Below are 10603 nucleotides of genomic sequence, written 5' to 3' on the forward strand. Positions count from 1 at the left end.
ACTGCGACCTGGCCAAGATAAAGCAAAGCAGTGCGACAAAACGAACACAGAGTTATACATGGGATAAACAAACGTACAGTCAATAACACAATAGAAAAATCTGTATACAGTGTGTGCAAATGAAGTAAGGAGGTAAGGCAATAAATAGGCCATAGTGGCAAAGTAATTAGAATTTAGCAATTAACACTGGAGTGATAGATGTGCAGATGAGGATGTGCAAGTAGAAATACTGGTGTGCAAAAGAGCAGAAAAACAAAAACAAATATGGGGATGAGGTAGGTAGTTGGCTGGATGGGCAATTTACTGATGGGCTGTGTACAGCTGCAGCGATCGGTAAGCTGCTCTGACAGCTGATGCTTAAAGTTAGTGAGGGAGATATAAGACTCCAACTTCAGTGCTTTTTGCAATTCGTTCCAGCAGAGAACTGGAAGGAAAGGCGGCCAAAGGAGGTGTTGGCTTTGGGGAGGACCAGTGAAATATTCCTGCTGGAGCGCGTGCTACAGGTGGGTGTTGCTATGGTTACCAGTGAGCTGAGATGAGGGGGAGCTTTACCTAGCAAAGACTTATAGATAACCTGGAGCCAATGGGTTTGGCGACGAATATGTAGCGAGGACCAGCCAACGAGAGCATACAGGTTGCAGTGGTGGGTAGTAGATGGGGCTTTGGTGACAAAAACGGATGGCACTGTGATAGACTGCATCCAGTTTTCTGAGTAGAGTGTTGGAGGCTATTTTGTAAATGACGTCGCTGAAGTCAAGGATCGGTAGGATAGTCAGTTTTACAAGGGTATGTTTGGCAGCATGAGTGAAGGATGCTTTGTTGCGAAATAGAAAGCTGGTTCTAGATTTCATTTTGGATTGGAGATGCTTAATATGAGTCTGGAAGGAGAGTTTACAGTCTAGCCAGACACCTAAGTATTTATAGTAGTCCACATATTCTAAGTCAGAACCGTCCAGAGTAGTGATGCTAGTCGGGAAGGCAGTTAGCGAAACGGTTGAAGAGCATGCATTTAGTTTTACTAGCATTTAAGAGCAGTTGGAGGCCACAGAAGGGGTGTTGTATGGCATTGAAGCTCGTCTGGAGGTTTGTTCAATTCCAGAATGTAGCTTTAATTTGGCATTTGGAACAGTGAGGGTTTAATACTTTGTTCACTAGGTACAGACCACACCTTCAACATAGTTTTACAGATTATATTATAAGGGAATGGGTAGTATGTGGAGGATGAGGGTTGCAGTAGGTATCTCAGAGGGGAGTGAGGCCTAAGAGGCTTTTATAAATAACCATCAACCAGTGGGCCTTGCGCCGGGTATACAGAGATTTCCAGTTTACAGAGGAGTTTAGAGTGCAGTGACTTGTCCTATAAGGAGCATTGGTGGAAGTCTGATGGCCGAATGGTAAAGAATATCTAGCGGCTTGAGAACACCCTTACCTAACAATCTATAAATGATGTCTCCGTAATCTAGCATGGGTAGGATGGTCATCGAATTAGGGTTAGTTTGGCAGCTGGGGTGAAAGAAGAGATTACCCGAGTCTAGATTTAACCTTAGCCTGCAGCTTGGATATGTGCTGAGAGAAGGACAGTGTACTGTCTAAACATACTCTCAAGTACTTGTATGAGGTGACTACCTCAAGCTCTAAACCCTCAGAGATGGTAATCAATGACACATTCATAACCTGAGCGGAAACCAGATTGCATACCAGAGAGAATACTACAAGTGTTTCCAACACTTTTTATAACAGTTAGGATCAGCATGAGCTCCCAATTTAAATAAAGGAAGCACTGTGGCTGCCTTCCAAGCGTCTATGGCAAATCCGGACAAGTCATTTAACTGAGCAGCCGTGAAACAGTGATCACTAAGGTTATTACAGAAAACACCAGTATGATACTGCGATGGACATTTTTATAATGTAAAGAGAGAGCCTTAAAAATGTTCATCTTGTCTTAGTGTCATAAATCATCCTTGGTTCCTGCCTGTGCTTGGTAAAGATATGAGGTGGGGCGACATGACCCCGTCCTTAGGACCATCTGGCTGAATGCCCAGAATAAGTTATTTCAGTTAAGATAGGAGACTGTGCCAGACACATGCCAGAACCAACTCTATCAACTATGTAACATGTCTGTATCCAGAATATAAGGGAAGAGAGAGCTCCTAATCGACCATTGTACTTGGTGCATTGAGTTGGTTGGAACCTCTCCAGTGTGCTGGTAATGAAGGATTATTCATTTAATATTGACTTCGACCTCAGGATTATTAGTGAGGATAACATCAAGGAGAGGAGCCTTTTCTGGGTGTTTGGGGTTAGTAATGATCTGAGAGAGATTTAAGGAGTCCTATTGTTTTAAGACTTGGGCCGGTGGTTTAATCATGTCCCCGTTTAGGTCACCTATCATGAGAGAGCTTAGGGCAAGTAGGTTACAGGCCGGTGCTGATGGTGGACAATAACAACCAGCAACAATCAACAAAGAGCTATTTAAAAGCTTAGCCTAGTGGTTAGAGCATTGGACTAGTAACCGGAAGGTTGCGAGTTCAAACCCCCGAGCTGACAAGGTACAAATCTGTCGTTCTGCCCCTGAACAGGCAGTTAACCCACTGTTCCCAGGTCGTCATTGAAAATAAGAATGTGTTCTTTAACTGACTTGCCTGGTTAAATAAAGGTAAAATTAAAAAAATTAAAATGCTGAAAACCAGCAAAACCAATTGTAAGACAATCAAGCACTGAAGGTGATCTTTGGTAAAGATTGCCACTCCACCACCACTGGAAGATCTGTCTTTCAGAAAAAGGTTATATCCAGAAAGGTTATCAGTGTTCAGAACAGTCTTTCTTAAACATGTCTCAGTAATGCACATTTCCAGATATCATCCGCAGTAATAAAATCAGGGCATGGCAGAGGACAGGGAGAGCTTTGCAGTGTTGATTTTTTATGACATTTGAATGTGTATCAGATGTCAACAAGATCATATTGTACAGCAATTTTATCAGCTAACATGAATACAAAGCCAGCGAGAGACGGTTAGAATAGGATGGGAGGCCCAGAGTTGTGAGTGTTGGAACAAACATTTTCTGTCCCATGGTCGGGTAAACGAGCTGGAGAACGAGTGCTCTTGGTGTAGGGGCGAGGTTGTCCATAGGGCGCTGAAGAGCAGGTGCTCTTAGTGGAGGTACGTGGTTGACTGCAGGTGCTGGAGGAGCGGGTTTCCCCTTGAAGTTGGAGGCATGGTGATTCCATCGTGGAGGAGTGATGGGATAAGGTGGGGATCGGAATTTTGTGTTTGGGAAAGGAGTTCTGTTCGGGGCATCTGGCTTGTGCAGTCACATCCCAAAAGTCAGGACTCACATATAGTGGTTCAGGAACAGAGGGTATAGGGGGCTTGGGGGAGATCTTGTGGGTTGGATCGGATTTAGCTGTGGTAAATCCTGGAGTCCAGCTGCTTAGGAGTTAAACTATGTGGTCAGGCAGCTCTTGGCGAGAAGCAGTGATCAGCAGAAACCTGTTGTATTCGGCGCATGTGACAACAAAAATTTGATGTGATTTGATTTATGAATGATGGAGGCCACTGTGTTCCTGGGGACCTCCAATGCTGCAGAAATGTTTTGGTACCCTTCCCAGATCTGCACCTCAATACATTCCTGCCTCGGAGCTCTACGGACAATTCCTTCGACCTCATGGCTTGGTTTTTGCACTGACATGCACAGTCAACTGTGGGACCCTACATAGACAGGTGTGTGCCTTTCCAAATCATGTCCAATCAATTGAATTTACCAAAAGGTGGACTCCATTCAAGTTGTAGAAACATCTCAAGGTTGATCAATGGAAACAGGATGCACTTGAGCTCAATTTTGAGTATCACAGAAAAGGGTCTGAATAGTTATGTAATTAAGGAATGTGTTTTTTAAACTTTTATACATTTGTAAAAATGTCCAAACCTGTTTTCAGAAAAATCTAACTGGTCTGAATACTTTCCGATGGCACTGTATATGGAAAAGCACGTTTTAAAATTCCAAACAATTGATTGGAACAGACGACTCTCGGTCTATCAACAGTTTTGGGGGACAGTCCTATTCCACATATACTTCCACACACAGATGGATTGTGGTAATCATTGGGGCAAACCCAAAGAAAATTTGGGGGATGCATGCCAGCAATGCCACTACACAACACAACACTAAACAATACATTCATTGCACTGTAACGGTGACGAACAGTGCCCACAAACCTTTAGGGCCTACATAAAGCTGTCCCAGGAACAAAATCCCCACACCTTGCCACTGCTACACCTGGCTATCAACGGAGCCTTGTCTGGCAGTGAATCAGTTCATTCAGCATCATTTGCTGCCTTTAAAAAACATAGCTGATATGGCTGACTTGCTTAAATTAATGTGGTTCCTACTGACAATTGAGGTGTGCAAACTATGGCATAAGGGGACTACAAGCAAATAAGAGGCAATCAGATCATTTCGATTAAGACAATGAGTGAGCTAGGATGGATCTAGTCAATAACATTTTGTTCAGCACTTTTGAAATGTACAGCGACAGAATTCAGAACATGGGCCGTTCTTACAGTGTTCTCCCTGTACACCAAGTCAGAACAGTAAGATAAATAAAGGGTGCATATAAGCATACAATGAAAGTTTTTACAATATTTGATGAATACATTTCTCTGAAACAGATTAGCAGCTAATGTGCACCACCAAGTCAGAACAGTAGGTGAAATTAAGAGGGCAAAAGAGACTAAATTATTAGGGTGAGGCACATGGGCTTCTAACAGCTTACTACACAACATATACTTAGTATTACTTTCTTAGCTACAGTATACATCTCTCTCTGGCATATTACATCATGTATGGAGCAGCATACAATAATTTTTTTGGACTCTAGTTGTGCTGTGCTCATTTGAACAGGAAGGTTGCGCGGCGGTCCTTCGTGGGCAAATTTTGTCATCAAACGTTGTAAAAGTCTGGCATTCTCTGGATTTACTGTGCTTTCAAGACAACTGGGAACTTGGGGAAAAAAACAAGGTCGTACCTCTAGAAAGAGGCCCGAGCTCCCGACTTGGATTACCATTCAAAATGTATTTTTCCAGTCGGAGCTAGTTTTTTCCCAGTTGTCTTGAATTCAATGAAGTCAGATTTCCCAGTTCTGAGTTGAAAGTTGTTTTGAGCACGACAGAAATCATGCTGGATTGACAGCATTGCCAATGTTGAATGTTTATCATTTTAAGCTTGGAAAAGAAAACCATAAACCGAGAATTGGGACCACACACCAACTCCACCGAATAGCAGGCTAGCGACTGCTTTGTAATGCTTGCAGTTAGCCACTGATTCCTTCCAAACCACACATTGTTCAATTTGCGATTTCCAACTTGATGTGTAATGTTTATGGCCGATGAGCACCGATGCGTTTTGTCGATAATTTCTCTTCATTATTTCTCTTCATATGACAAGGATTAAAAATGATTTGGCAGTAGATTGTCGACTTGATTCATGACTGCTAGCTAAGATTTTGAAAGTATGATGGTGACATGATCAGCTACTGTAGATAATGTGATTTCACGTAATTTTATCTGTGGCCAAAGACTTTGAGCCTTCTTGGATAGGCACTTCTAATGTAACTCTATGGCAGCACTCAATAGGCTTGAATTTTTGAGCTCTACCCTTAGATTTAGTGTGTCCCCATGAATGACAGAACACTGAGCCACTCACAGCGCAACTAGAGAACGTTACCAACCCCTATGCTCTGTATTTTCCGCTGGCTGCCCCACCACCACCACAGAAAGCACTGAGCTAGGCTGAAACACCTGCATTTTGGAGCTGCCTTAGTCAAGAAAGCAAAAAAATAGGACATTTAAGTATGGAGGCTTTATTAACTCAATAATTTTTTATTTTATTTTGCATTGTTTTTGCTAACTACACTGCTCAAAAAATAAAGGGAACACTTAAACAACACAATGTACTCCAAGTCAATCACACTTCTGTGAAATCAAACTGTCCACTTAGGAAGCAACACTGATTGACAATAAATGTCACATGCTGTTGTGCAAATGGAATAGACAACAGGTGGAAATTATAGGCAATTAGCAAGACACCCCCAATAAAGGAGTGGTTCTGCAGGTAGTGACCACAGACCACTTCTCAGTTCCTATGCTTCCTGGCTGATGTTTTGGTCACTTTTGAATGCTGGCGGTGCTTTCACTCTAGTGGTAGCATGAGACGGAGTCTACAACACACACAAGTGGCTCAGGCAGTGCAGCTCATCCAGGATGGCACATCAATGCGAGCTGTGGCAAGAAGGTTTGTTGTGTCTGTCAGCAAACCTAGCATGGAGGCGCTACCAGGAGACAGGCCAGTACATCAGGAGACGTGGAGGAGGCCGTATGAGGGCAACAACCCAGCAGCAGGACCGCTACCTCCGCCTTTGTGCAAGGAGGAGCAGGAGGAGCACTGCCAGAGCCCTGCCCTCCAGCAGGCCAAAAATATGCATGTGTCTGCTCAAATGGTCAGAAACAGACTCCATGAGGGTGGTATGAGGGCCTGACGTCCACAGGTGAGAGTTGTGCTTACAGCCCAACACCGTGCAGGACGTTTGGCATTTGCCAGAGAACACCAAGATTGGCAAATTCGCCACTGGCGCCCTGTGCTCTTCACAGATGAAAGCAGGTTCACACTGAGCACATGTGACAGACGTGACAGAGTCTGGAGACGCCGTGGAGAACGTTCTGCTGCTTGCAACATCCTCCAGCATGACCGGTTTGGCGGTGGGTCAGTCATGGTGTGGGTGGCATTTCTTTGGGGTGCCGCACAGCCTTCCATGTGCTCGCCAGATGTAGCCTGACTGCCATTAGGTACCGAGATGAGATCCTCAGACATCTTGTGAGACCATATGCTGGTGCGGTTGGCCCTGGGTTCCTCCTAATGCAAGACAATGCTAGACCTCATGTGGCTGGAGTGTGTCAGTAGTTCCTGCAAGAGGAAGGCATTGATGCTATGGACTGGCCCGCCCGTTCCCCAGACCTGAATCCAATTGAGCACATCTGGGACATCATGTCTCGCTCCATCCACCAATGCCACGTTGCACCACAGACTGTCCAGGAGTTGGCAGATGCTTTAGTCCAGGTCTGGGAGGAGATCCCTCAGGAGACCATCCGCCACCTCATTAGGAGCATTGCCAAGCATTGTAGGGAGGTCATACAGGCACGTGGAGGCCACACACCCTACTGAGCCTCATTTTGACTTGTTTTAAGGACATTACATCAAAGATGGATCAGCCTGTAGTGTGGTTTTCCACTTTAATTTTGAGTGTGACTCCAAATCCAGACCTCCATGGGTTGATACATTTGATTTCCATTGATAATTTTTGTGTGATTTTGTTGTCAGCACATTCAACTATGTAAAGAAAAAGTATTTAATAAGAATACTTCATTCATTCAGATCTAGGATGTGTTATTTTAGTGTTCCCTTTATTTTTTTGAGCAGTGTATTATGTGACACGTACTAATGCCAAAATAACATACAAAAAAGCTAGAATTTATTTAATTGGGGCTCAAAACATGCCCAGGGGGCTCAAAACATGCCCTGAATGTTGATTAATACAACTTTTTGGAGAACTTGGCTGACAGTTTTTGGGATGTACTCTCTCCCCTTGTTCCAACCAGTTTAAACCCCCCTAGTGTCTATGTCTGCACCCCTGCAGAAATCGAATTAGCATAAACAAAAATCCCCATCAAAATCCATCAGTTTAAGATAGAGATCATATTTTGCATGGGCTGCGTCTCAATCCATCGCATCCACCGATGTTCAGCATCTAGGGTGAAAGGTGACAGAGCCTGAGCTGTGTTTGTCAGACCATGAGACACCCCAAAAATCTGTCTTCTCACAAAAATGTCTGTAGCTTCCGAACAGTTTGGCCTGGAAACTATTCTGACCCCTCTATGGAAAGATGAGACTATCACAAACATGTGTTTTGCTCTAGGAAGCCTGCAAGCTTCACAAGACTAGATTAAAGGTAGCGGGGAACCAGTTACAAAAAATGAAAGGAAGTATATATGAAGATAGTTTAGTGCCTAAAATAAGGGGTTAACTAAATGTAAAAATCATATATATAAATAGTTTCTTGACATTTCTTATATCTCTCAGATATAGGACAGACACTTCAGAGCAAACTTCCTTTACATAATCTGTTCATCTATGTATGAAGTTTTCTATGGGCTAAGAGCAGTAAGGCCAAACTCAACGTTTCATCAAATATTTTTGGGTGTATAAAAGGGGTCCTACTATTCTAATAGCTAAATGATCCTGGGTATGATCATCTTCGTGCTTCTACACCTGCATTGCTTGCTGTTTGGGGTTTTAGGCTGGGTTTCTGTACAGCACTTTGAGATATCAGCTGATGTACGAAGGGCTATATAAATACATTTGATTTGATTTGATTTAAACAATTCCACATGTTAGCTTAGTATATGCTAGTCATAAGAATGAAAATGATGTGAATGGATTTAGATTTTGTCACCCAAATGAACAGATGGTCAAAGGAAGGAAAGTTGTGGCAATGGGTTACTCACAGCCCCTCGGTGGCCCCCAATGAATCTACTTTTGGGGAGGCAGATGCGATGGCTTGAATCCATTGTGCCACGGAGATGTATATAGATACTGTTCGTGGTGCCGGCGTGCAGCATTTCTCCAGTGAACACCTCTGCTTTGTAAATAACACTTTTGTCTCTACTACAAAGCAAGTTCAGAAGACAGAAATATGATAAATATATGATACATTCAATATTTCATTTATACTGATGACCAATCCCTTTTGTTTAGCTATTGTGTCAGAATGAGGCCACAGGATGATCCAAAGGGATTGTTACCTTACCTACAACAACAGCACGGGAACATTGTTAATGTGGAAGGCAACCCGTCTGCCTAGGGAGGCAATTACAGCAGGGTTATTCAAATCTTACACTACAAGGGCCAGACTGCTACTGGTTTTCTGTTATATCTGATGATGGATTGCACCCACCTGGTGTCACAGTTCTAAATCAGTTCCTGATTAGAGGGGAAGAATGAAAATAAAAAGCAGTGGAACTGGCTTCGAGGTCCAGATTTGAATTGAACGGCCATTGGCTGCATTTACACAGGCAGCCAAATTATTATTATCGTTCAACCAATTATTAGCAAAAAAGCTGATCTGATTAGTCAAAAGACCATTTAGTGATAAAAATATAGAGTAGAAAAATAATCATTCTGAAGCTACATGGATGACACTCAGAGCCACAAATAGTAACTACAAGTATGAAAATGAGTCAACACTTATTGTACGCTATATTCAACATTCAACAGAAAAGTCCAAAGAAAAAGGAACATGGGATCAATCTAGTACATGACAAATAAAGAACTTTATAAATATATCTAGCTCATATAAGATTTCAGCTTTCTTACCCCGATGTGATGCAGTGAATTAGCAGTGAGAAATCAGAGATCCACTGTACTCAGCACCTCAGACATCACGGCTCTTTTATATGGTTTATAGACGTCTTGTTTGTTCAATCATTCATTAACAGAGAAGAAATGAGGAAACAAAAAATAATTTACTTAGGATTCGTCATAGTTTAGTCTTTCAGCAGACATTGTGTTCGTTACAGCTTACACACATTCAAAGTTAGCTCATATCCTACATTCAAAGTTAGCTCATATCCTGGTTAAAATTGGTCTTATCACCTTATGACGTTTAAGGCCTTTTTTAAAATCAAATTTAAGGCTAAATGTATTTGTCACATGCTTTGTAAACAACAGGTGTAGACAAACAGTGAAATTCTTACTTGCAGCCCTTCCCAACAATGCAGAGAAAAAATAATAACATGAGGAATAAATACACAATGAGTAATGATAACTTGGCTATATACACGGGGTCCCAGTACCGACTCACTGTGCAGGGTACAAGGTAATCGAGGTAGATGTGTACAGTACATATACCTGGGGATAAATAAGAATAGATAATAAACAGTAGCAGCAGCGTGTGACGTGTCAAGAGTTAGTGCAAAAGGGCCAATGCAGAAAGCTATTTGGTTAACTATTTAACTATCTGGATGAACTATTTTGCAGTCTTATGGCTTAGGGGTAGAAGATGTTCAGGGTCCTGTAGGTTCCAGACTTGGTGCATCGGTACCACTTGCAGTACAGTTAAAGAGAGCACACTATGACTTTGGTGGTTGGGGTCTTTGATAATTGTTTGGGCCTTCCTCTGACACCACCTGGTATAGAGGTTCTGGATACTCACGAGTATCCCTGAATAAACAGAATATTCCTAAATTGCCCAGAGACTGCAGAAATATTTTTTTGGCTTATAATTTCTGACATTAGGTAGGCTGTTAGTAAACTTGTCTATGATTAGATACACTCAGCTTCTCTTCTGTCATTACCTGATGCTCATCTAGAACACTAAATAAAGCCTTGCTCACCAGAATGTCACAAATCAATAGAATTATCATTGCATCATCAACAATCTAGTTCAGTGGTTCAAAACAAATTTGCCCAGGGACCCCACCTAGGCAAACCGGAAACCCAGGGACCCCCATCCTATGTTAACAAAAAAAGTAGCATCTTGTCTTATCAGGTG

General features: G+C 42.5%; 1 protein-coding gene across 1 annotated transcript in view; it reads right to left on the minus strand.

The window, feature by feature from the left end:
• LOC135561833 (hydroperoxide isomerase ALOXE3-like) overlaps nucleotides 1-9506 on the minus strand; it is a 29663-nt gene extending 20157 nt beyond the window's left edge. The window contains exons 1-3 of the mRNA XM_065003782.1: nucleotides 9427-9506; nucleotides 8861-9033; nucleotides 8559-8718 (exon numbers count right to left, since the gene is read on the minus strand). Coding sequence (XP_064859854.1) covers nucleotides 8559-8718; nucleotides 8861-8883 — 183 coding nt within the window. The 5' untranslated portion in view covers nucleotides 8884-9033; nucleotides 9427-9506. The remainder of the gene's footprint in view (nucleotides 1-8558; nucleotides 8719-8860; nucleotides 9034-9426) is intronic.
• Between the last annotated feature and the right edge of the window lie 1097 nt (nucleotides 9507-10603).

This window comes from Oncorhynchus nerka, linkage group LG18, assembly GCF_034236695.1.
Source record: "Oncorhynchus nerka isolate Pitt River linkage group LG18, Oner_Uvic_2.0, whole genome shotgun sequence".
Classification (NCBI taxonomy): Eukaryota; Metazoa; Chordata; class Actinopteri; order Salmoniformes; family Salmonidae; genus Oncorhynchus; species Oncorhynchus nerka.